Source organism: Gobio gobio (genome assembly GCF_949357685.1).
Source record: "Gobio gobio genome assembly, chromosome: 17".
NCBI classification, from domain to species: domain Eukaryota; kingdom Metazoa; phylum Chordata; class Actinopteri; order Cypriniformes; family Gobionidae; genus Gobio; species Gobio gobio.
In genome coordinates, this window is record NC_137110.1 from 35,533,233 (window position 1) to 35,560,854 (window position 27,622).

At 40.3% G+C, this 27,622-nt stretch overlaps 1 protein-coding gene across 1 annotated transcript in view; it reads right to left on the reverse strand.

The window, feature by feature from the left end:
- drc11 (dynein regulatory complex subunit 11) overlaps window positions 1-27,622 on the reverse strand; it is a 59,468-nt gene that overhangs the window by 11,109 nt on the left and 20,737 nt on the right. The window contains exons 10-14 of the mRNA XM_079841479.1: window positions 15,846-15,952; window positions 15,439-15,537; window positions 12,861-12,925; window positions 12,379-12,461; window positions 7,045-7,152 (exon numbers count right to left, since the gene is read on the reverse strand). Coding sequence (XP_079697605.1) covers window positions 7,045-7,152; window positions 12,379-12,461; window positions 12,861-12,925; window positions 15,439-15,537; window positions 15,846-15,952 — 462 coding nt within the window. The remainder of the gene's footprint in view (window positions 1-7,044; window positions 7,153-12,378; window positions 12,462-12,860; window positions 12,926-15,438; window positions 15,538-15,845; window positions 15,953-27,622) is intronic.

The following is a 27,622-nucleotide window of genomic DNA, read 5'->3' on the forward strand; positions in this document are numbered from 1 at the left end:
GTATGGGCTATTAACATACTTTCATGGTGCACAAGTATACTTTTTGAAGCTTGAAAGTCTTACACTGCGTACTAAATTGAATACTTCCCTATATAAAAACAGCACGCCAAAAGAGTAGTATGTCTGAATGCACTCGAAAAACAGAAGGCAAAATATACCCGGATGTCCTACTACTTCCTCTGAGATTCTGGTGAGCATTTGATGGACAATTTATCCCATTAGGCCACAGGAGAGGATTTGTGAATTAAGGTGAAGCGACGCAACTGATGCTGGTAGGTCACATAAAAGTAACAACATAGCGGATGTAGTCTTAATTTCATTCATAACCCATATTCATACTATATAGAATGTACTTTTTTAAAGTAAGTTCACTACAAAGACAGTTTGTGATTTCAGACACACCTTTAGTCCCTATTTATTGTAATTGCATAGAGCAGTACATTTCCTCAAAATTCTCGTGTTCTACTGAATCAAGAAATTAATACTGGGTTTGAAATTACATGTAGGTGCGTATGAAATTAAATGATGTTAGAATGTTAATTTTTCTTGACTCTTCCTTTCTTTCTTGAAGTGAAAAGATGTACGCAGAACCCTGCATAAGATAAAAGGCCGACATTGAGAGCATAGAAAGAACGGCAGTTATAATATACTCATTTTTTGTATGTGTGGGTATTTTTTCTCACAATTACAGCTCTCTGTCATCTCAGTGATAACTTCACAAGTATAAACCAACCCAGAACTCTTACACTTTAAGGTCTATAAGCAGCAGGGGGCGATATAAATAGAAAAATCACCACATTGTGCTAGCTGTGTTTGCATGAATAGAGCATAGGCTACATCCTAATTCAACAGAGGTGTCAAAAGTATTCGCATTCATTACTCAAGTAGAAGTATAGATACTGGGGTTTAAAAAGACTTCTGTAGAAGTTGAAGTATCAACTCAAGCTTTTTACTCAAGTAAAAGTGTAAAAGTAACTGGTTTCAAAACTACTTAAAGTATAAAAGTAAAAGTAATGTAAGGGGAAAAAATGCCATTAAAGGGGTAGTTCACCCAAAAATGAAAATTCTGTCATAATTTACTCAAATTGTTCCAAACCTGTATGAGTTTCTTTGTTCTGAAGATTGAAGAATTTTTGTAACAAGCAGATAGAGCAACCATTGACTGCCATAGCATTTTCCCCCTACTATGGCAGTCAATGGTTGCTCTATCTGCTTGGTTACAAACATTCTTCAAAATATCTTCAGAACAAAAACTCATACAGGTTTGGAACAACTTGAGGGTGAGTAAATGATGACAGAATTTTAATTTTTGGGTGAAGTATCCCTTTAAGGACAAAAGATTAGGCCGCGCCACAGTGCATACCCCACCTCCTCAAAAAAACATTTTTCTGAAGGCCATAATGACTATAATGTTATATTAAAAAGTTAATGTTGATTATGCACTTGGCTACGCGTTTCAGCCGCATATATTCCCATTGAAAATGAACGCATTTTAGGACAATGCAAATACATTAAAGAACCATATTGTGTACTAATGAGCATTAACGTGTTTCATGGAGTGGAAGATTTGATGACTAGTTGCCTATAAATATTGTAAAGGTGCAAAAAGTCAAAATTCAGAGGCATGTTATCAATAACCATTTTTTGAATGTGTGATCAGTGTGGCCAGATTGGGTCAACAATTTCCAGCCCAAAAACCTCACCAAATGTACATTTATATATTTTTTTAAAAATGGTTATTGATAACATGCCTGGTTATTGATAACAAGTTTGCACCTCTTACAATACTTATAGGCAACTAGTCACTCCAAGAAAAAAAACCAAAACTTTAACTGCCAAAATAATGTGATATTATTGTATTGCCATACCAATCAATGTTGATAAGTAAGTTACCATTTTATCTCCTTAAAGCATAACATTGATGATTAAAAAAAAAAAAAAAATCCCAGTAAAACGGTTCAAATATGACTATATGTCCAGGTAGAAACTGTCAAAACCGCAATCCCTTAGAAAAACACAAGATTTTCAATGTCAACAGTAAGAAGCCACTTTACGTGCAAAAAGTGCCCAATATAGAGATTGGAAAAAGCTATGTAATTAACAGGCATTTCACACGTTAATGCTCACACCAATGTCAAAATGCGTAATTCATTTATACTGTACAACAATCCGTCAACAAATACATAACAACAATGCGCTTACCCTTGTGTTGCACTTTGCTTTGACAAAACTACAGTATGTCTTTCGTGAAGTACATGGCACATGCACATTTAGCACAGTCAAAACGGATTAGTCGTTGATTTTAACATCTTTCAGCATCTGTCGGGGTTGCTAGTTGCAGATGTCCTAAGTGTGTGTATGATGATGGACAGGAGTCACGGTTATATTTATAAAGAGTCTTCGAGTCACAGGTGTAATTCACGTTTGAGAGTTGAGTCACTCTCCCACTCTTTACTGTAGATACAACTTACTGTGTATTTATGCCACTGGCATAGCGATCACTGATTCACTGGAATATACAGCTACGAGTCATCGCGCTAAAAACCCGGCTAAAGTCATGAATGAGGCTGAGCACGTCTGCCTGCGGATCGCTGATTGGCTCAAAGTACGTGCTCGTCGGCGAGAACCCGCCCTATCTGGCCACATGGTGTGTGATTTGTGCAGGTGCAGGCGTGATTGATAGCCTACAACCCAATAGGGTGTCGGAATGGTTTGTGTTTATCCTTCTCATCCAACCACAATCAAATTCACTCTGTCCGGATGGCGCGATTTATCTGGATAGTATTTTTTATTTTATGACAAGCCGGAATGAAAACATGCCGAAATGGAATAGGAGTAACGAGGCTATTTTTAAAATGTAAGTAGTAGAAAGTACAGATAATTGCTTGAAAATGTAAGGAGTAGAAGTAAAAAGTATGCTGAAAAATAATTACTCCAGTAAAGTATAGATACTCAAAATTTCTACTTAAGTAAGGTAACGAAGTATTTGTACTTCGTTACTTGACACCTCTGAAATTCAAATACTATTCTAAATAATATACAAGAATTCTGAAATCATAGTAGGTTGAAATCAGTAAAAGGGCCAGCATGGTATAATTTTTTTTTTTTTTTTTTGGTGAATATTCAGTGTGCATGCTTTTTGTGCCATTACCCACAATCCCTTGCACATTGGAAAAGGATGAGTTTGCAATGTTTTACTTTTTTGTCAATGATGAAAGGCCAAAACTGCTACTGCTGCATGTTGTATTAAATCTAAAAGTTAAGAAATAATTTATTTTAAGGTAAGCTGCTATCAAGACACATGAAGCACATGAATAGGCCTACTTTTACCAGACATCGGGGAAATGGGATAATGGTGTGTTCCATTTGTACTAAGACGACAGAAATTACCAGTAGGAACTTTTAACCGGAATGCCCCCTCAAGTCAGAGTTCCAACTTGGACACTTGAGTACCTTAAAACAATACTTGAGTAAAAGTACAGATACCTTGCAGCGAAAAAGACTCCACTACAAGTTACAAGTCGACGCTGAAAGAGGCACTAGTCCTCAACACCTAAGAGACATACCAGTGAAAATAAGAAACCCATCTCAGTTAAGCTCAAGTGTACAAAAGTCCATAAGAAAACCAATATCCGCCAATATAGTAATGTTAATGTTAATTAAAATTAAATAGTCAACTTGCACTGGATGTGCTGGTTTCGGCTGCATCACCGGCTGCAGTCATGACCACATCTCGTAAATCAAACAACTTTCGATTCTCAACTACCCACTCTCAATCGCATAATGTAAACTTGTTGACCATTTTGATTGAGTAAAGGCAAAACCCACAAGACATAGCACCTTCAATGCCCTTTGCGATATCGCTTCTTTATAGCAGAAACTGCTGCAGAAAAAGTTAGGTGCCATGCAAAATGTAATGTGTAATCGCATATTACACATTACATTTTACATTGTAAATGTATTGGAGTAAAAAGTACATTTACTTATTACATTTTTTTTGTCAAGTAGAGAGTAAAAGTTGCTAATATATTTGATACTCACTGAAACTACAAAGTAGCCAAAAAGTAACTTAAGTACAGTAACTAATTACATTTACTCAAATACGTTACACCACTGGAAACTTGGAGGAACTGCAACAACCAAATGAGTATCCAAAATGGCAGCTCAGCACATCAACAGTAAGTGAAACTAGTAATATATTGTTGATTAGCACTTCTGTTTGTCTTTGTCTCAATACACACAGTACTATACAACCTCTATATGGGGACATTATTTGTATTTTTATGCACAACAAAGGTTTTGCATGTGGTTCAAAGGAGAGTTCAGCTTTTTAAGCAGGTAAGCGCCCCCTTGAGGAAGTCCATTTGTGTCACATAGAAAAGGTTTCATAGGTTATTAGCCGACAACATTTCCCACACAGTGCTATACAATCAAAAAAAAGCATGTACTTCACCATCACCAGCGAAGTGCATACTTTTATTGCACACTGTAAGTTAGCAGATTGGAGCACAGCCCATGTGTGTTTATGTGTGAATGAATGTGTATCTGCGTGTACACTTCCCTAGTACCACGGTTTAAACATGATTATCCAAAATTGAATTACACTTCCTAATCTCTCCCAACAGCTCTGTTAAAAGGGCCATTGTGTTATGGAGGAAGTTCATTTGACCTCAGAATATCTGCAATGTTTATCAAGTATGAAATGGTTTACCACAAGCACAATGAAGAACACTGTGAGAACCTTTTGCTTTTATACAACCACTTACAAGGTGGTTGTACTAATCATGGAGCATAGTTCATGAATTTCACACTGTCCCAGTTAACCGCTGCTGGCTTTGATATGCTCAAATCAGATTTACATTTACCCTTTAAAATGGTGGGAGTGATTATATTTGGGTAGGTAAGAACTCAAGAAAGGAAAGAAATGCCAGAAAGTCAAATCTAGGTTGGATCTAACAAAACATGATCTCTGGAGTGAGAACGCTGAGAAACAAACCTCAGGCCAGGGCAGGTAGTCACTTTTAAAGAGGGAAAAATCATCAAAAATATACAGAAAACGAGGATTTATGTCACATGCAGAGTAGAGAAAGTGGAATAATGACTATCCCAAAACCTATCTTTCCTTACTCTCTTTGTTCCTCTTTTGTGTTTGAAAAGACCAGTTTAGACCAAAATGTATTTTTTATGTTGGTTTATGCTGGTTTGTGTTAATTTGGTACTGATTTAGATCAGTAGTTCTCAACTTGTTTTGTTTCAAGGACAATTAAAACATCTTTAAAGTCAAACACAGAAACCAAACCATGCCAAAATTTGCTAAATAATCAGTGGGACATAGGCTGGTCAGATATTGTATTGGTAGTAGACATTACAGAGTAACAGGTGAATATGGGCCAAAATACTTCTAAGTTTGATACTGCTAAGGCACAGTCTTTGACGTCAACAACAAAATATATGGAACGAATTGGATGAATTGTTTACAGTAAGATCTATAATATGCATTTAGAAAACAGGGTGAGTTTTCATTTCATGTTGATTTATATCACTCTGCTTTTGCTGTATTGGGAGCAATCTAGTTTTGCACTTGCAGTGTTACTCTCCTCTGGGAATGCCATGATGACAGACCGCTGGAGAGACATCACACTCTCTCATACCACAGACATCTTTAGGGATATAGACGTCCTGACTCCTTTGTGCGATTGTTTTGCTGCTGCTGACTGAGGTGTCTTTGTTTTAGCGCTGAGCTCTGTTTATGTGGTAACCCTTTTCTGCCTAGGGCCACGAATCACTGAGGGACAATCTAACTCTCCCTGCAAAGAGTTGTTAAGGTAACAGCCCACCAGGGCAGTGTGTGTATGATCTGGCCTGATCCCTGTGCTGATCTCCATTGCACCCATGACTGGGTTATTAAATGAGAAGTGAGTGTATAGAGTGATGTTGGTGTTGATACGGTGATACAGGACACCGGGTCTTGCTATGGCAATGAAGCATTCGCTCCAGAGAAAATTACAAAAGACCATGAGCTGCTTAGTAGGGTCAAGTACAGTTCAGAAGGGCAGACAGGGTGCATTTTATTACCTTCACTTACACAAACCAACACATGTGTGCATGGATCTAATAATGCTGCTCCTGAAAAATTGATGTGATCCACTATAAAGTTCCTTAGAGGCTCTTGAGCACAAGTGGTTTGGAGCTACATAATGCATGTGGGTCTGTTTTGGCCCAGAAGAGATACATTACAAAATGCATAGTTTTTAGTATGGGAACCAAACTTTGCAGATGAGCCAAGACTATCAAAAATACATTTGATTTATTTAGTTAGTTAATTTTTTAAACGTTTACATGAGATATGGATATCAACTACGGCTTTATACATGAAGACCAATATATATATTACATCTATGAGTTAGATGTCTCAAAATTATTTTGTAAAATATTTTATCCTATTTCCTACATCTCAAGCACAGTATTGGGACCAGATTTTGTTGATACACATGAATATGCACTATTGATGTAACTGCATCATAAACACATTATTTTCCTTTTAACTGGAACGTAAAAGTTTGAAAACATTCTGTTTTGTTATTTTATACATTGATGTTTTGTTTTTGATTTCAAGTTAATACTGGTCATTCTCAGATTATATGTTCTTATAAATTTCATATAATGAAGTAAAATTATTTATTATTTTATTTTATTATTTTCTGTAGTTCAAGAAAATTTGAAATATCAAAGAATTGCTCTGTTTTTTAATTAATAAACATGTAGTAATAACACGGTAACATTCAAAACTTAATTTGTTTTTTGCATTCACTAATTGACTCCAAACAGACCCAGAAATGCAAAAATTGTATCAGATTTTTAATGCATAAAGAGGAGTACATATTTAACTCTCATTTTAGCAGTTCGGCAGAACATGCTTCATCATAGTGACATCACCTGAGTAATGCCAGACATTTCCAGTGGTTTTTGAACATTTGTATGATGACTAAAACAAAGAGAAGCAGAGTTGACTAGGTCTGACTAGTTAGAGCTGGTTACACTCACCCAAAGGGAGGATGCCATAAAGTGCGATGAGCTGTCTTACATCAGAGAGAGATGGCATGGGCTCAATATCTGCTTGCCGTAGTGTTGTGCCCAAGTAACTATATTCACCTAGAGAGGCAAGGAAAAATATATGCCATAATGCTTTAAATATGCAATCAAACATCAGACATCAATGGCTGCTTGCCAGCACTACATCACGTCACCGTTACATGGTTTCCATGGAACGTAAATAAAGTTGTTCCGACACATAGCAGTCAATGTTGTTTCTATATTTTAGAAACACACCCTGTTCCCGAAAAACAAACTAAATAGAAACAAAAATTTTAAGGCTTCATATTTTGTGCCATTTCAGAGCAACATTAGGTTGCTATGCTGTGCAGATGAACAATTGATGAGTCATAAAATCCACTGTGATACACACACACACGTTCACAGGGATGTGATTCTGCACTGTGCACGTCTGTGATCAAGTCGCTTTAGCAGTAAAACACAGTCTGAACCCCTGGGCAAAGAATTTATCATAAAACTGATTCACTTTATTCGAACTTGGAAGACTTGATTCACTGATGTAACCGTCTGATTTTAATGTGCTTGTGAGATGTAACAAATGACAACAAATGAAAACCAGTGAAAACAGTGTAGGTACAATGTATGTTCTCATCAAAGCTATAGCTCTGACACTGGACTTTATGTACTTTATGTGATTAAGCTGTACTAATTAATTCCAAGAATTATCAGCATGAATACTGAAATGTTTAGCAAACAAATGACTTCAAAGGAGCCCCATAAGTGTGACCACAGCCATTGAACTGAGACAAGAGTCTCTGTTTTCATGTGGCATTACACTGTGCCAGGAAAAAGAGGGGAGAGAATGATTTTTAACAGGCCGTGAACTTCTGCAGAACCTGATTTCACCAAGTACGACATGTTCCTGGATCAACATCATTGTTGATCCTGGAACATCATTCCAATCAACCAATCAGATTTGAGGGACGAGTTTACAGTTTATCTCAAGTTCAGGGTTAGATGCTTCTACGTCAGTGACATTCACCTATCATTTCCCTCTTTTTAGTTTAGTTTAGGGAGAAGTTATGGGTTAGGGATAGGGTTAGGATTCAATTTTTGGACAGGAATGTTATTCTAAGATCAACAAAATATGTAACATGCCCAGGAACATGCCTAACTCTGCAAAATCAGGACTTCTTGTTCCAGTCTAAGATCTAGTCTTTTCTGGTACCACTGGCAGAGTGAACTGTTAGGTCTGACCAATAATAATAATAATAAATAATAATAATAATACAAAATAAAGTGACATTGAAACGCATTAAAAATAAATACATTTAAATGTATATATTATATAATTATATTATATTTCTAACAAAACAACTTCTGTTTTTAAAGGTTCAAAGTTCAAACTTTAATTTTATTTAATAACTTCAAATTTATTTTGAATTTAAAATATGGTTATATTTGATAGTCCACTTCAGAGATTTTACTAACTATAAGTTACTTTGCAACTATATGTCAACTAACACTCGCTAGAATATTGGGTTAGGGTTAGGTGTTTGGGTTAGTAGAATAGGTTGACTCCTCCTTGAACTGCCACCTTAACGTGGTGGAGGGGTTTGAGTACCCGAATGAACCTAGGAGCTATGTTGTCCGGGGCTATATGCCCCTGGTAGGGTCTCCCAAGGCAAACAGGTCCTAGGTGACGGGTCAGACTAAGAGCAGTTCAAAAAACCCTTATGATGACCAAAAAAATGATGACCGTGACGTCGCCCGGTACGGCGCAGCCGGGGCCCCACCCTGGAGCCAGGCCTGGGGTTGGGGCTCGTATGCGAGCGTCTGGTGGCCGGGCCTTCCCCCACGGGGTCCGGCCAGGCTCAGCCCAAAGGAGCGACGCGGGGACACCTTCCCGTGGGCCCACCACTCACAGGAGGGACCGTAAGGGGCCGGTGCAGAGAAGATCGGGCAGCAGTCGAAGGCAGGAGCCTAGACAACCCGATCCCTGGACACGGAAACTGGCTCTTGGGACATGAAATGTCACCTCACTGGCGGGGAAAGAGCCTGAGATTGTGCGTGAGGTTGAGAGGTTCCGACTAGAGATAGTCGGAATCACCTCTACGCATGGCTTGGGCTCTGGAACCACACTCCTCGAGAGAGGATGGACTCTTCACCACTCCGGAGTTGCCCATGGTGAGAGGCGGCGGGCTGGTGTGGGTTTGCTTATAGCCCCCCAGCTCTGCCCCCATGTGTTGGAGTTTACCCCGGTGAACGAAAGGGTCGTTTCCATGCGGCTTCGGCTCAGGGATAGGTCTCTCACTGTTGTTTGTGCCTACGGGCCGAACGGCAGTGCAGAGTACCCGGCCTTCTTGGGGTCTCTGGGAGGGGTGCTGGAAAGTGCTCCGACTGGGGACTCCATTGTTCTACTGGGGGACTTCAACGCCCACGTGGGCAATGACAGTGACACCTGGAGGGGCGTGATTGGGAGGAACGGCCCCCCTGATCTGAACCCGAGTGGTGTTCAGTTATTGGACTTCTGTGCTAGTTACGGTTTGTCCATAATGAACACCATGTTCAGGCATAAGAGTGTCCATCAGTGCACATGGCACCAGGACACTCTAGGTCGTAGGTCAATGATCGACTTTGTGGTCGTTTCAATTGACCTGCAGCCGTATGTCTTGGACACTCGGGTGAAGAGAGGGGCGGAGCTGTCAACTGATCACCACCTGGTGGTGAGTTGGATCCGATGGCGGGGGAGGAAGCTGGACAGACCCGGCAGACCCAAACGTACTGTGAGGGTCTGCTGGGAACGTTTGGCCGAGCCCCCTGTCAGAGAGATCTTCAACTCCCACCTCCGGCAGAACTTCGAACGGATCCCGAGGGAGGCTGGAGATATTGAGTCCGAATGGACCATGTTCTCCACCTCCATTGTCAAAGCGGCCGCCCGGAGCTGTGGCCGTAAGGTCTCCGGTGCATGTCGAGGCGGCAATCCCCGAACCCGGTGGTGGACACCGGAAGTAAGGGATGCCGTCAAGCTGAAGAAGGAGTCCTATCGGGCCTGGTTGGCTTGTGGGACTCCTGAGGCAGCTGACATGTACCGGCAGGCTAAGCGGACTGCAGCCCAGGTGGTTGTGGAGGCAAAAACTCGGGCCTGGGAGGAGTTCGGTGAGGCCATGGAAAAGGCTGGCCTCGAAGAGATTCTGGCAAACCGTCCGGCGCCTCAGGAGGGGGAAGCAGTGCCCTACCAACGCTGTTTACAGTGGCGATGGGCGGCTGTTGACCTCAACTGGGGATGTCGTCGGACGGTGGAAGGAATACTTCGAGGATCTCCTCAATCCCGCCATCACGCCTTCCATTGAGGAAGCAGAGGCTGGGGGCTCAGAGGAGGACTCGTCCATCACCCAAGCTGAAGTCACTGAGGTTGTCAAGAAACTCCTCGGTGGCAAGGCACCGGGGGAGGATGAGATCCGCCCTGAGTACCTCAAGTCTCTGGATGTTGTGGGGCTGTCTTGGCTGACACGCCTCTGCAGCATCGCGTGGCGGTCGGGGACAGTGCCTCTGGGATGGCAGACCGGGGTGGTGGTCCCTCTTTTTAAGAAGGGGGACCGGAGGGTGTGTTCCAACTACAGGGGGATCACACTTCTCAGCCTCCCCGGGAAAGTCTATGCCAGGGTACTGGAGAGGAGAATACGGCCGATAGTAGAACCTCGGATTCAGGAGGAACAGTCTGGTTTTCGTCCGGGCCGTGGTACACTGGACCAGCTCTATACCCTCTACAGGGTGCTGGAGGGTTCATGGGAGTTTGCCCAACCAGTCCACATGTGTTTTGTGGATTTGGAGAAGGCATTCGACTGTGTCCCTCGCGGCATCCTGTGGAGGTACTGTGGAGTATGGGGTCCGGGGTCCTTTGCTAAGGGCTGTCCGGTCCCTGTTTGACCGAAGCAGGAGTTTGGTCCGCATTGCCGGCAGTAAGTCAGACTTGTTCCCGGTGCATGTTGGACTCCGGCAGGGCTGCCCTTTGTCGCCGGTTCTGTTCATAATTTTTATGGACAGAATTTCTAGGCGCAGCCAGGGGCCGGAGGGTGTCAGGTTTGGGGACCACGCGGTTTCGTCTCTGCTCTTTGCGGATGACGTTGTCGTGTTGGCCCCTTCTAACCAGGACCTTCAGCATGCACTGGGACGGTTTGCAGCCGAGTGTGAAGCGGCTGGGATGAGGATCAGCACCTCCAAATCCGAGGCCATGGTCCTCAGTCGGAAAAGGGTGGTTTGCCCTCTTCAGGTTGGTGGAAAGTTCCTGCCTCAAGTGGAGGAGTTCAAGTATCTAGGGGTCTTGTTCACGAGTGAGGGGAGGATGGAACGGGAGATTGACAGACGGATCGGTGCAGCTTCTGCAGTAATGCGGTCGATGTACCGGTCTGTTGTGGTGAAGAAAGAGCTAAGCCGTAAGGCGAAGCTCTCGATTTACCAGTCAATCTACGTTCCTACTCTCACCTATGGTCATGAGCTTTGGGTGGCCGAAATGAGCTTTCTCCGCAGGGTGGCTGGGCGCTCCCTTAGGGATAGGGTGAGAAGCTCAGTCACTCGAGAGGAACTCGGAGTAGAGCCGCTGCTTCTCCACATCGAGAGGGGTCAGCTGAGGTGGCTCGGGCATCTGTTCCGGATGCCTCCTGAACGCCTTCCCGGGAAGGTGTTTCGGGCATGTCCAACCGGGAGGAGGCCCCGGGGAAGACCAAGGACACGCTGGAGGGACTATGTCTTCCGGCTGGCCTGGGAACGCTTCGGTGTCCCCCCGGAAGAGCTAGAGGAAGTGTCTAGGGAGAGGGAAGTCTGGGCATCTCTGCTTAGACTGCTGCCCCCGCGACCCGGCCCTGGATAAAGCGGAAGAAGATGGATGGATGGATGGAGAATAGGTTGACATGTAGTTGAAAAGTAACTTATAGTCAGTAGAACTATAGTCCTCGAAAATTAGATGTTACATCAAGGGGCTATCCTGCTAATAAATAAATTCAAATTAAAATTAAAATTCAAGAATGTCTGTTGGGGGGCCATCAAATTAAAGTGTTAGCAGATATTAAGCAGACAATCTACTAATACTCTAATGACTGGTAGTTGACATGTTGTTGCAAAGTTACTTATGGTTAGGAGAATGTCTAAAGTGAATTATTGAAATAAAGTGTTACCTAAAATATTTACACCATTTAAAGATAATTCAGTTGGAAGGAAATTTGTCATACAACTGAAATCTGTACATCTATCTTTTTGAGTGAAACAAGTTATGGGGTCAAGAAGACAAAAGATGTGACGTTTATCTCAGTGGTGTTTAGTTTTTACCTATGTAATCTGACAACTTGACATTCATTGGCCTGATTATGAAGCCTTCCAGAACAAGCTCCTCATATAGAGATTCTATGGTCCTAGAGGGAAGACAAAAAGAGAGGTAGAGAGAATGTTTGAAAGAGAGAAAAACAGAAAGAGCATTGCAAACAAGAGAGCAAACTGATCAGTCATGCTGTGTATCTGATGCAACCTTCTATTACATCACAGCGTTCAGAGCCAGCCGTGAATTCTTGTGCTCCAAATGGACGTTGGCCAGTCACCCCCCCTGAGCTCCAATCCCTGACATTCACAACGCTTGAGCACTTTCCAGAAGCACAATCCATCTATTGCAGAACTCTCACAGTGCACTGGTGTTTAACATATGACCTACATATCCTACTTTCAAACAGTGGCAAGGATCAAAATGCTCTTTAAACTATATTATAATATTCTTGAGAAATATACTTTGCATTTTAAACCAGTTTATTTATTCAAACCTGTCAGCTGTGAGGTCCTTCTCTTTCTTCTTCTTCTTTCCAGTCTTCCGCCCTTTCTTTTTTTTCTAAAGCAAAGAAAATGTGTTTTTAGTTATGGACAACAATATATGGAAATATTTATGAATCAAGAATGACAAGGGAAGCAATGTATGTGTCATATGATAGTACAGAAATTATATTTTTCTTTCTGGTTTTGAGATTGAAATAAGTCTTAACAGGAATCAAAGTGTGATTAGATTAGCGTCAGACTGTAAGTTTATTTTCCTTTTAAGACCAAGGCATATGTCTGTTTTAGTATACTAAATCATCTGACTCTACAGTGTAACATTTTAATAACAGGTGTGTGGCATATGCGCTTTCATCCAAAATGTATAAATCCTGAAAATCCTCTGGTGACTTGACACAAACAAACACTGTGTGGCACGAAGAGATGGTTTGCACGTGTGTGTTTCCCTGATTATCTAGAATGAACTCTCAGTTCAACCTTTTTTATGGAGCCTACTGGAGACACCCTGGAACCTGCTGTAATTCAGGGCTTTTCCAAACCACAAATGAACTAGACTAGCAGCCTGGTAATTCCATGAATTATGTGTTACCAAACGTTATAAATATTTCTTTGGAATTCCCACTTACTTCATTTTCTGAGAAACCACTGGACTGAACATACTGTGATTCCCCAAAATATTTTTATGGAAAATCTTGGATCATTTTTTGGCAGGTCCGAGTTTGTTAGTCAGTAGTATTAAGATCAGGAAACTTTCTCCTAAAGAACACCGATGCCAGCAATTATATAACAGACAGGGTTAACTGCTATCATTAGCTCAGCTTGGGCGTTGCATGTTCATTTAACAAACAAACCCTCCCTGTTGCATAACGTTCAATTTGCTGTACACAAACGGCATGGCTTCCTAAATTCACAAAATTCCAATGAAGTTCAATATGCAAACCTAGTAAGATGAATTAACAGCTGGAATTTGGTCTTACGCCAACAGAGCTGAATGGGGTTTGCGTGTGCCTGCATTTGCAGAATGATTAATGATAAAAAACATCTTCGTGTATAAATTACACGCGTCAGACAGACAGCGTCTGTGACCGATTTAACTGTCAAAACCTTTCAGTGTAAAGCAACTCAAGCAGGGTGCCAAATATGTTGTTGAGGAATTCTAGCTCTTGTGCAGACATGCAATGAGGCCTTTTTCTGTGCTTCTTGTTTTGGAGAAGACACAATAGTGACTGATTGCAGGAAATATAGAGATGGATTGGGCTCCTATATATTCCCATATATTTACAGGTCACAGTTAAATTGATCAATTCACATATTCACATACATACACATTACACACACAAACAGATCTATCTTTTTATTATTATATCTAAATATAAATGTCTAGTATCTTCACTCATGATGTAGTAAGTCTTGATGTATCCAATAATGCTGCTTCCAGGTCAGCTATAAAAATGTATATATATATTTTTTTAATTGTAAGATATTGTTTAAAAGAATAAAATAAATTACACATTATGAGATGTAAAGTCACTATTTAAGATATAAAGTCACATTGTGAGATATGAAGAGATATGAGAAACAAAGTTCCAATTGCAAAATGTAGTCACATTGTGAGAAAGTCAGTTGTGAGAAGTTATGAGAAGAATGCAATTATGAAAAACATGGCACAATTGCAAAATAAATACTCGCAATTATCTTTTTTCTTTACTCTGTGGCAGAAACAGGCTTTTTATAGTTTTAGAATATGTGTTGAGATATACAATAAAATATATACATGTACTTTATTACTTTACCATACTGTATATGTCTTGGTTCTCTAGTCAAAATTTCCCCAGAAAGATCCCCCATGAGGAAAAAGCTTATAAATCATACTAAGTGATGTTTTTTGAAAATGTAAAAATGCAAAACGTTTTCTGTGATGGGTAGGTTTAGGGTTAGGGGATAGAATAAACAGTTTGTATGTGTGTGTGTACCAGGTCCTTTCTTTATGGGGACCAAATATCCAAGTAATACCAGTAATTTTTTACCTTATGGGGACATTTTTTGGTCCTTATGAGGAAAACAGGTTATAAATCATACTAAATTAAGTGTTTTGAAAATGCAGAACGTTTGTGTGATGGGTAAGGTTAGGTTTAGGGGAATAGAATATACAGTTTGTACAGTGTAAAAATCATTACGTCTAGTCCCATAAAACATGGAAACCTGTGTGTGTGTGTGTGTGTGGTATAGAAGGTGGGGAACAGGGGGCTCTATCAAAACACAAGCTGACGAGGGCAGGACACCTTTACTAATTCTCTGTCCAGACCACATTCCTGGTCATGAGTGCAGATCACTGTATGACCCCAGGGCCCCTCACACAAGGTGCATAAACAGAGGGCAGAGAGTACATCCCAAGATCTGGATCCATCCAGACTAAAATACACATTACAGGGTTTTACAGGCCAGTCACTATCTATAATCTGTGCAACATCAGGGAGCACTGAGCATCTGTACACTGTCACTCATGCAGAGAATTTTAAATACGCTTAAGGACTTATCTCAAAGGAAGAAGTATGCATGTCTGTCATTCACCTTTTTACTACTTTTCTTGACTTTTTTCTTTTTCTTTCCCTTGTCTCTGTCCACCACCAGCTTAAGGTTCTTCAGTTCCTGCCTCATCAGCTCGTCCACCTGAGACAAAGATAAAAACAAAGATGGAGAAAGAGGAAAAAATGTGATGGAATGAACTGAGCCGCAAGGGAAGTGAAAGAGCTGAGGTGTTTTGTTTTCATAGAGTTTTATGACTTTAATAAAATGTAGTGCAGAAAGAGTGTTGATTTTTTTTACTCCCAACCAGGGTTTGAATTCATGAGGGTCCGAGACAAAAGTATGAAGCTGAGGGCCCCACTTCGCATACTATTGGCAGGTTAAAGATGTGTTAACTGGGACCCCTTCATCACAGACCCCTGGTTCCCCCCTGATGACAGCTCTGCTCCCACCTGAACTCTGAGCTCCTCTTCAACTTCCAATCTCTTCTCCTCTCGCACCAACTGAGCATCGAAACTTTGAAGGAAGTTCTGTTTTTCATCTCGGTTATGCCAAACCTCTGCAATGCACAACAAATCCACAGAGGATGTTGATTAATTTAAAACAAAATTTCAACAACAGTGATAATATGATCATACCGCAGGGAAACCGCGATGGTCCATTCATGTAAAACATACAGACATTCTCTGACATGTGAAAACAAATTTGAGTTGGACACAAAGCATCAAAGTATAGTCAGGAGAACATCAGTCAGCACTGTGTGTAAAAGAGGAAACAATTCTGAGAGGTCTGTTGGGCCTCAATCGGACCTCCTGCGTGTGGAGCGTAGAGGAAGCACAGGTGCTGTAGTCTGGGTGAGAACGCAGCGTCTGATTGTACTCCGTGCTGCGCTCTCACGCGCCACATCCTGACAGGAAGTCCATTTCCACCCACTTCCTGTCCTGGCTAAAGGCAGTACGCCAATTTGATTTGGAAACTGGAAGAAGACTGAATGGCAGGGTCTGACCTCACAATGAGTCTGAAGTTGTTTTTCCCTATTTTGTTCATTTGCATATCATGGCGAAACAGCAAACTTAATCTAAACCGGCCAGGACAAACATTTGTGAAAGTGTGTTGTGAAAATATGTGACCTGTGCTGGCAAAATGAGGCGCATATATTGTTATTCTCTATTAAAAATAAATAATGAGAAATAATATTGAATTGGACAAAAAACTTACTGCGCTACACCTGTTTGAAGTCAATAGAGTGAGCAAAGTCAGTTTTGAGAAAGGTCTGAAGGTTCAAAAACAAAATCACCCAGCAACCATACCTTAAAATGCCTGGTAATAACACCAAATTTGACACCAAGTCAACACCAAGTGTCTATAGGAAAAATATATTAATCTTTTTCCCCCATGATACCACAATTGTTTGATTAACATTAGGAAACAGACAGCCTATATATTAAGACGTACTGTACCACACGTATCTATAATGTTACACATCAGATGTATTTACTCAACAGTTAACCAAACGTTCATTTAAGACATAACAGATAATGTTTGAGTGAATACTCGCCAAGACGGATATTTTGAAATACTATAATTCTGTGTATGTGTGTGTATCGAGATCCAGCACTGTCTGATATTTTTATTCATGTATTACCTTAGAATCAATTCCATGACCTTGGTGCTTGAGCTACAGTTCTTGTAACAAAGCTTTATAAGTTAAATTAGTCCTAAATTTTAATTGAGGTAGCAAATAGGAACTAGACCTGAAATTCAAATTTGAATTTAAAGCTGCACTACAGAAGATATTTGGTTAAAATGAAGAAAATTCCACTATTGAGCGAGAACATAAAAAAAAAATCTATGTTCAAATCTGCCCTTGACTTAACTTTATTCACTACACTAAATGATGAGTGCGCAATTCCATAAAAGCGCCGATGGGAGTGGAAAGTTCTGCACATGATCTACTGTCGACACGCAAATTAAAGAACACAGACGCAGCCTGATAATTTTCATGATGACCAACGCAATCTACCAAAAGCAATGCAAATTAACGTCTGGTTTAAGACATGCTTTATTTGGCTGGTAAATAATGGCACAAATATCAGTAAATTGACTAGCATAAACCTTAGTAAATCACCATTTATGATTCATTTAAATACTCTCCTCCAACAAATTTTGCGTCTGAAAGGGAAACTCCTGCAAATGCATATACCATAAGGTCAAACAAAAAAATAACCCTCTCCACGCCTTTTCAGCGCTAATTTATCACTGCACGTCTTTAGTAAGACAATTGCAAAACAAATACTCGCAATTATCTTTTTTTTACTCTGTGGCAGAAACAGGCTTTTTATAGTTTTACTGCATGTCTTTAGTAAATCCTGACAGTTCGTTTTTTAACGCCAAAAGAGGGTTTGCGCTGGCGCAAGCTGTTAGTAAATCTGGCCCTATGTCTATAATAATGATGTACATTTTGAGCAGTTGGGACAGATTTGGTGGCAAATTCCAGGCTCCCGTCATTTGTTCTTGCATGTTTATGTCGTGTCTATAAACACAGACAGCTACTATATTGCATGTGAGGGTGCTGAGGAGGGGCTGTAGCTTGTTGCTACGACAAATGGTGTTGTTGCGTTTAATTTGAAGTAGTCAGCTAACAGGCATTTAACATGAAAAATAAAAAAAGCAACCCTTGTTGACCTCTGAGGAAACAAGTATTGTCAAAACAAAGAAAATGTAACTGCACAGACTCAAACTGTGATCAGAGAGGGAATGTGATTGAACAAGATCCAAACCACAGTGGCAGATTTAATACTTACTCGTAATATTTATTTTTATTCTGACATACAGTTTTGTAGAAAGTTTTTACTGTCAGTGGATTTAGTGCAGCATGACAGAAGAACAATCATAATTCCAATAAGTTTAAGTTTTACAGTTTTTTACAATCGCTAGGACACATTTTTCAGACTCTTCAGAAAGTTCTCATAACCAACTTTCATCTTGGCACAGCAGTTAATTTCACATTCAAAATGCACTAAAACTACCAAAACACTTCATACATGTCTCAAATCAACTTTTCTTCCAGAACACTAGCAAAGGTTTAGAACCAGCAAACACACTTTGTCAATCATAAAACACAGACCTAAAAAACACTAACATCAGGTATACTCTAAAAAAAAAAAAGGTTCTATATTGCACCAAAAATGGTTCTTGGCTCGTAATCATAGGGGAACCTTTTTTAGTGCTATATAGCACCAATTTTGGTGCTTCAGTGGTTCTTCAGCGGTTCTTCAGAGGTTCTTCAGTGGTTCTTCAGAGGTTCTTCACCGGTTCTTTGACTAAGGTGCTATATAGCACCTCTGAAGAACCGCTGAAGAACCACTGAAGCACCAAAATTGGTGCTATATAGCACTAAAAAAGGTTCCCCTATGATTACGAGCCTTTTTTTTTAGAGTTTGTTTTGTAAGAAGTGATTGTGTAATGACAAGAATTCTTTGTGTCATGATTGTGCGAATGTGTAATATGGTGATGTAGCTAAGACACAGAAATAATGGCAGGATTACAAACGAGCCATTTTAGGCAAGGGTTTCCTGTTGGAAAAATGACCTCCCTTTGGCGTGGAGTTTGCAAATTTGCAGATCACATACATGCACAAACAGCTATATTGCACACTAATGGAAAGTTAAAATAAAAAAAAGCATAATAGGTGCCCTTTAAATTCTGAATTTCTAACACTAATAAGCAGTGCTGTCAAGTTCACATGGGGGTCAAAGGGCACTGATGTTAAAGCTCACTCTGGTGGAACCTAAAAATAAGCATCGAACTTTGAAATGAGATCCCTTGCTGAGGTCAGAGGTCAAACTGTCGTCCACAAAGCCTCCTTTTCAAAGTCACATTTTCAAAACATCCCGGAGCAATACGATCCATATAATTGCCTCGTTCCTTCAGAGGGATGCATTCATATAGCCTGGCCTGTTTGTTTAAAGACAACATCCACCTAACTCTCCCGAAAACACATGACTGTTAGGGGTCAGCATTTTAAACCTACTTTATTGGGACTGAAGACCTCTGAGAATGGTCCAACCCCACACAGTGCAAGAACAACAGACACTACTGTGGATGAACAGAAAAGCAGCAACATTTCTCGTGACACGGTGGCCAGTTTTGTAGGAAGGGGGCGGCCACACACATCTGCTCTGACTGAAGATGGTGTAAATACAGCACATTTGCCACCCACCATATGGGGATTGAGTGAAAAAACACTTCAGGGCTGGAGGGCGGTCAGCTGTATCTACTCCGCTTGGCTCCGTAGCGGCCTGTTATCTTCACGGTATGGTCTTTTGTACCATTTGTGAAGATTTGTATGCTGGTCAGTCTATGATGATGGAGCTGCACTCATTCTGAAAGCCTGTTTTGCCTGTTTGTCCCGGTCATTCAACTAACAGTGAGAAACAGACACTTCCTTAACACGGCTCTCTTCTGCCAAGAGACTGAAATGAAATCAATCGGTCACATCCAGCAAGTGCGTGATGACGCTGGGATGCAGGAAGGGAAGGAGGGGGTAAAGGGAGCGAGAGGAGAGCAAGCGCCAGACAAGACCAAACAGGCAATCTCAATCTTACCCTGAGTACTACAAATGACTTCCGTGGCCTCTCTATAAGCCATTCTCAACTGCGGTGCGATTGACTTTCCCAACAGAGCTTGTCCCTCTGGGGATCATGCTGGCTATCGTCTGTTTCTGGATAAATATGGTGCTCACCTTTCCGCCTCATTACAACTAAATAAACCCACCACATGATCATATCCCAATTACAGACAGCTGATAAAACAGTGTGCTGCCGATTAACTCGCACAGCAAAGACCCTCGGCTCTAATTAGCTGTCTCACAGGCAGGATGTGGGACATGGACTTAACCATGTTGGTCTGTTGATCACATTGTTTACTGTGACAAGGCTGTTTTTCAAGCTGGGAGAGGGAAGAACATTGTGAAAAAGAAGTACAATTTCACATGCTTTTAAAAAGTGTACTTATTTATGTCATTTGAAAGAAAAGCGTTAAATGAATGTAATGTTTTCAGACACTTAATTGCATGTTAATTACAATTAAATGAATATTATAGCTTAAATTAAAAGCAATTAGGTGAACTGCTTTTAGACCCACTTCAGTAGTACAATTTTACAGATAATTTATGGTTAAGGTTTAAAGTACCAGATGTACTGACATGCATTTAGGGTGAAATAAAATAATGTCCTTTTTATTGAAACTCATATGAAATGTATTTAAATTTATTTTAATAATAGATTTGTAATGATGAAATTGCAACTGAGTACATTCACATATATTGATTTTAAATGTAAACATATTTATATGTAATTTAGCATGTTGGTCATCGCATCAAAATAAGTGTACTTCTTTAAATCACAACAAAAAATGATTAAAACCTAATGTTATTTAAAACTTTCAATTTAGCATTACAAACCGCATTTTTAAAAAGTCCTCAGTAGTCAATAATTGTATCCCTTAAAATTCACTTTTGATCACCAAAATGAAAAAAAAATTCTTCAAGTCCCTGTAAAGGCAATTCTGAGATTTGTTTCTAAACACATTATAAATGTTAGAAATGTATTGCTGAAACATGTTACAAAGACTGTGAACTATGTTGTACTGAATTCAGAAGTTAGACCGTTAAACAGTTTATCACCGTTGCTGTGTTCAGGATTTTCTGGGCGGGGCTAAAACGGTGGCTCGATGACGCTCTGGAGCCACCGAGCCTGGCTCCTCCCCTAACACGAACATAACTAGAGCACATTCGCATCAGTTTGCCCGCTCGATCGCGAGTTACTGTCAGTACTGTTAGATACTATAGTCTACAACTTACAAAACAAAACGTGGTTTTGGCGCCGACAGCGGACACACCCCCAGCGTTTGAGCAGAGAATGCTGCTAATTTTTTCAAGTTTTTGATAAGCTATTTTATGTACTTGGCGGATTTTTTATGATTCAAATTTGGCTGGGTGGTTAATAACACATTTATCTGTGGTGTGAGAAACTCAGAACACATGTTTAGTTTTGACTTTACAGGGACTTTCATGGCTTAATATAGCTTGAATGTAACTAGTAACTAGCTATTTAGTATACTCAGTTCATGAATATGCAAATTAGCCCTGCCTCCACTCACTCGCACCAGCTCAGAGATCCACTCGTTGACGATCACACATTAACGTGATTGGTTACAAAGTAGTTTGTGACGTCAGAAACACCAGCGATTTCAAACCACGTTTTTGAGACGGTCTTTGGTTCACTGCAGTTTTAAGGAGAAAATGCTCAGCAATGGTGTTGACTTATGAATTTACACATGCTTTGTCTTAAAGCATATTAAAAACACCACAAAGACATATAGACAACATTAAACGCTTGATTTTCTCCACAGGGGGACTTTAAGAAACAGTCATGAAAGTTTATTCTCTTTAAGGAAAATGTTGTCATTAATTACTCACCCTCATGTCGTTCCAAACCCGTAAGACTTACGTTCATCTCAACTAACCTGCTTGACGCGCAAGAACAAACCCCAATAGTTCTTTTGGAAGCTCAAATGTGCTGCATAACACGAGAATGAACCTCATTAGTTTTTGCACGTCAAGTGAATAGCTTGAACTTCCGTTTTCCACACCTGATGTGTGATTTTGAATAAAACCTTACATTTAATCTGTTCATCAAATAAACCGATAGTGTCTATACAGAACATTTTGACTAAACTGCTTAATTTATATCGATTAGTTTAACAATCTCAATATGAACTTTGACGTGTCAAAGTGGTAGTTGCGGAGGGACAGATTTCTTCAGATTTCATCAAAAAGATCTTAATTTGTGTTCTGAAGATGAACAAAACAACATGAGGGAGTAATTTACATTTTTGGGTGAACTATCCCTTTACGTAACCTTTTATTTATTAATAATATCTGCAGGTACAGTTTTTTTATATATATACTTTTAAGATTTGAAGTACAAGAGTTCATTCAATACAATTATTTGCAGTCTTTTTTTCTTCTTGTTTTTTTATTTCTTTTTTACAATACAATTAACAAAAAACATTTTAATAAAAACATTTTAAAATGTCACCATTTAAAGGTTCTGTATTCTGTCGACAGCAGTTTGGTTGGTGAATATAACAGATATAACCAACATATTGTGAGACGGACATTGCTATTCACTCACCCTATCAAATATTTGGGAGGTGAGCTCTGATCTATGCTTTTCATTACACCTTTAAGCTTCTTTAGGAATGTAACCCTTTGCTCCTGAGCAATGTGACATTTGGAGGAAAATCTTAATGAAAAGAATTAAGCAGCTTTGACTGGGCATATAATTGCTTCCTGTAGGTTACAGCTGCTAGTTGGCTGAACATTTTTCCAGTCAAAAAGGCACTTCCAACTGCACACACTCACACACACAATATTTGAAGAGTTCAGATGCAAAAGCCTCTAAAAGCCACTTCGGTCAAAAATGAGATAACGATACTAAGTGAATGCTCTCCGCATATAGTATAGCCTACATTCATAAAATACTTTCACTTCAAACCCACTAAATCCCAGCGTCAGCCCATTCAGAAGTACCAGTACTTAGGTAGAAACCTATACATAGAAGCCTGACAAAAATGCTTATTTTAAAGAAAAACGTCAAACAGACTTAGAGGCTTTTGCATCTGAAGTCTTCATTTGTAACTAGTAAAATATATACATTGGGCACAGTACAACAGCTGAACTAAAAAAGGCACTTCTACTGTATCCAAATGATCATAAATATTATATTATATTAAATGATATAGTATATTTGACATGTTTTATGCAAAATGTTTTATCTGCTCGCTGAATTTTAAAAAAATTTACTTAAATAATAGGTGCTAAAATAGCAAAATAAGATTGTCCAGCTACAATAGCAGCAACTATCAGACCTAAGGGTATTTATACAATTAATTTTCCGCCAGGTGTTATTTACTAAAAAAGCTTGTAAAACATCAACCCTGTTGTGCACAGACAATTGACACACCTCTTTTTTTTCAAGACAAGTTGCACTGTCAGTATATTTGTGTTGCATTGATGTCACCTGAATGTAAAATAAGTTATGGGACCATAAAGACAAATGAAAACATAAAACGGAAATTGAATCACTCAAATATTTATTGAAAACACACACAAATAAATAAAAGCTAAGCATATTTCCTCTGGAAAACAGTTTGTTCAAGTCTTTGGAGTCCTGGAACTCAGGAATAAACATGAGAACTTATACAGAACCAAAACTATTTACATTTTTCCAAAAAAAGTCCAGGCGCTTTTGGCCTCTTTGGATTTTGGATATTTACTGGTGCCAAGCCTCAAAACAGTTCCTATCAGGAACTTCTCCTCAAACTTTTTCCACAAAACTACTCAAAACTGCAGCGCGTCTCTCTCTCTCTCTCTCTCTCTCTCTCTCTCTCCTCACTACTAGCCGTGCGTCTCTCTCTATCCACAATAACAGAGCTGTGGTTCATGCGTAATGACGCACACCAACGTGGATGACGGATCAGCCTGTCATTGGTCAAACCCTCATCCAAAATGGTAGCTAGCATCGCGCTAGCGGCAAAAATTACGGAAAATTTATAAATTATGGACATCAAGTGGATATATCTTGGATGTAAGCGTTTTGATGTATTGCTGAACAACTCCAAAAAGATGCACATGTTCCAGGCTGGATAGAAAACCCTCTGTAAAGGCTACAAAGACACCAAAGACACCCCCGTGATGTTCAGCTCGTTAGCTTTCTGCTGGAAAAAACGGTAAGAAAATCGATAAAAGTTTCATGAAATAATATAGATATTTATCGGAGGTGCCGTGTGACGTCGTGGGCGATGCCGTCGGGCTCTGAGGGTTAAAGGGGAAGTTGATTGCCCCTTTTTAAAGATGTAAAAAAGGCTCTGATGTCCCCAGAGTGTGTATGTGATAGCCAAGAAATCCAGACGCACCATAGCGGCAGCAAATTTTATTTGCAGTAAAGCGGACTCCCCGAAAGTGGGGAGAAGACCGCGCAAACGCAAGTGAGAACCATCAGGCTCGGCTAAGCGATTCAGTTCGCACGGTCTCCTCCCCACTTTCGGGGAGTCCGCTTTACCATGCTAGGTGGCTACACCAGCCCGAGGCTCGTTGCTACCCGAGATAACATGGCTGTCAGCTCTGGGTCAGACTCGGGCAATGCTGGCACACCAGAAGGCGGCAGCACAGCCGAATCTTCATCCCCAGAGGACTCTAGCCCACCTTGAGATGCGACGATCGACATCTCGTCGCTATCTGGAGTGCCAAATGAAACGCGGGGCATCAAAGACTGCTTCAGTCTGACCACTCGCGGGTAGCGGTGTGCGAGAGGGGGGTGTGGCCCGAGGAATGATCGTCTGGGCTTTATTCCACACCGTAACCCTCAGGTCACCCTGGCCACCAGCCAAAGTACCATCTCTCTCGGAGACGGTAGATTTGGGTGTGGCAGAGGGGACTCTCTCTCCCTTACAGAGGTCATTGGAGTCTCGACCGCAACATCGCGATGGTCATGTTCCCGCAGTGCTGTAAGCCCAAACACGTCAAGCCGTGATTGTGCCCATCAGACGCAACAGAGATCGACCGCACCCAGAAGTGCACGGGCGAGACATCTTTAAAAAGATGCGCCACACGCAAGCTCTTTTTATGAGAGGAAAGCTCTGCAGAAGTGTTGAAGTGCCCAGGGAAACACACACACAGCTGTTGCAGATCACTGCACAGATCCGCAGGCAGGCGATGTGAGATCGCTGGAATGCGCCGTCACACCAACACACTGGAGAACCGCTCAAAGAACTTAAGAGAGAACTCAGAATTCAGGTTTGCAGGAGTGAAGAGGAGCTCTTGGCTCTGGAGCAGAAACATAATGTGAGATTGCAAGCGTCCTTCGAAAACCCCCATTCGTCAGTCACTGACGTAACTCGTAGTGACTGAACGAAAGGGAACTCCAGTTAGCAGCTCTTATAACCTCATGCAGAAAGGCAATGAAACTGTTCAGCCTTTTATGTTAAAACTGGAGCTGGACAATGATGGAGAGACTCAAGAAGAAGTGACAACATGTAGAATGCAACAAGAATGTCTAGTTGATGAATTTATATGAGCTGATGTGGAGTTAACTATCTTCAAGTAATTGATTAGCATATTCTGTCATGATAATCTCACCCCCCTTTGTTGTGTGTTCCCAGGGGTAGGATTTATGTAAATTTCAGGGTTAGTGATCTCACTAACCTGGGAGGAAGCTTGTGTAGTCCCTGCCAGCCATTTGTTGTAGTCCTTAAAAAGCAATTTAAAAAAAAGAAAATATCCCCCTTTGCTTTGAACTTTAAGCGTCATAACTTTGCAGATATTGTTTATGCTCAAACAGCAACATTAAACACTAACTAAAGTTTAAAAAGTGAAATCATAATCAACCACCCCTTTAATAAAAACAGTAAGCCTACTTTTAAGTCAGTATATAGTAGGCTACCTCTATGAAAAGCTTTACAGCTGCGTACAGTCGAGTATGACACCTGCAACTGTATACATGCCAATGCAGCTGTTGCCCAGTAACTGCAGCTTAGTTCAATTTGCAGTGCAGCTGTCAGTCAAACCAGTTGTTGCACTGATCTGAAGAAGCCTACTATTGAATTGAGCTTTACTTGTATTGTATTACATTAACTACGAGTATGCTTAACTGAAGTAATCACAAATCACTGGTCAGGCAATTAGCAGGAATGGCACAAATACTGTAGATAAAGTAACTTAGCACTTAATAGCCTTCCCTGACTTGCAGACATATTTTTACAGGAAGAAGAGTTCCACTCAATGTTAATGGTGTCAAACAGTTCATAGTTAAAAAAAAATATAGAGTATCCCAGTTCATTTGAGTTTAATGTGAGACCAAATATTTACTATAGGATTCAGATCTGGACTCTGACCAGGCCAAAACATGAGCCTGATGGACTTGTTCTCAAGCCACTTGTTAGTTATCATTGCAATTAGGGCAGGAGCATTGTCTTGTTGAAAAATAACATCTAATCATTCCTTTTTAAGAATGATCCTCTGCATTATTCTTCTTTACTCCAAAGCATTAAATTGCTTTTCACAGCGAAGCAGCCGCAGCTGAAAAGGCTCGCCACACAATGACAACTCTTCCTCCATGCTTTATTTGGTAGAGATGTATTTATTATTATATTTCTCAGCATATTTTCAAAGACACTGCTCTGGAGCATCACTATGCAACTTGTGTTTCATTGTGATTAATCACTCCAAATACAACTTCCTATATTCTGCCAAAAACGTAATTTTGTCTTTGACATTCTTCTGAGACAACAATGGCTTTTTAAGTAGTGCATTTGCTTAAATTTGGCTAATTTCCCGACCAATAATTTGTGATTAAGAACTTTTTTTTGCCCAGGAGTGTAGTACAATTATACTGCAGTTTTACTGCAATTCATTTCTGTAAAAGAGAGATTACGCATCAAAGACCTGCAACTGATGTGACTTGGCATCAACTCATGTCTTGTGATGAATACATGTAGAGGGTCTGAGAACAGAAAGAACTTTAGCAGATGTGAAGTGGTGATGTGCTTTAGTGAACCTCTATGTTCTATAAAGAATGATAGACTCATTCAGAGTTACAAGCTAAACGCACAGCTGTGAGATAAATGTGAGATTCAGTGAGTTAAAAGACAGTTTTCCTTATCAGATGTTGACTTTAAAAGACACCTCAGACCTCCCTCAGGTAACAGGAACTAAATGAGTCTAGCAGGAGTGGAAGCAAAAGATCTTCAAAAAGATCTAACAATCTGTGGCTGACACGAGATGGTTTGTAATGAACCGGACCACAGCTAAAAAGCTGTTGCCCGTGGTAATTTCCCACTGGTGTGTAATGAACAGTGCAGTTTGTTGATGGAAGTTTTCTAATCACGGAACACAGGCAACAGAGCAGGATGTTGTCATAGCAATCTATCCTGGAAATGCTACTAGACTGACATGTTCAGAATGGGTTTTTGCAGACCTCTGGTTCACCTGCTCCCTACTGACACAAACACACAGACACACACAAAACCATTCAAATGGTTTTGGAAGATCTAAGATCAAGCTCTCTAGCCTGTCTTCATGGATCATTGAAACACAGAAGTGCAGTCCAGTCTTCTCATTTCCTGTTGAGAGACCTTAAACCTCTACACAAACAGGAAGTAGTGT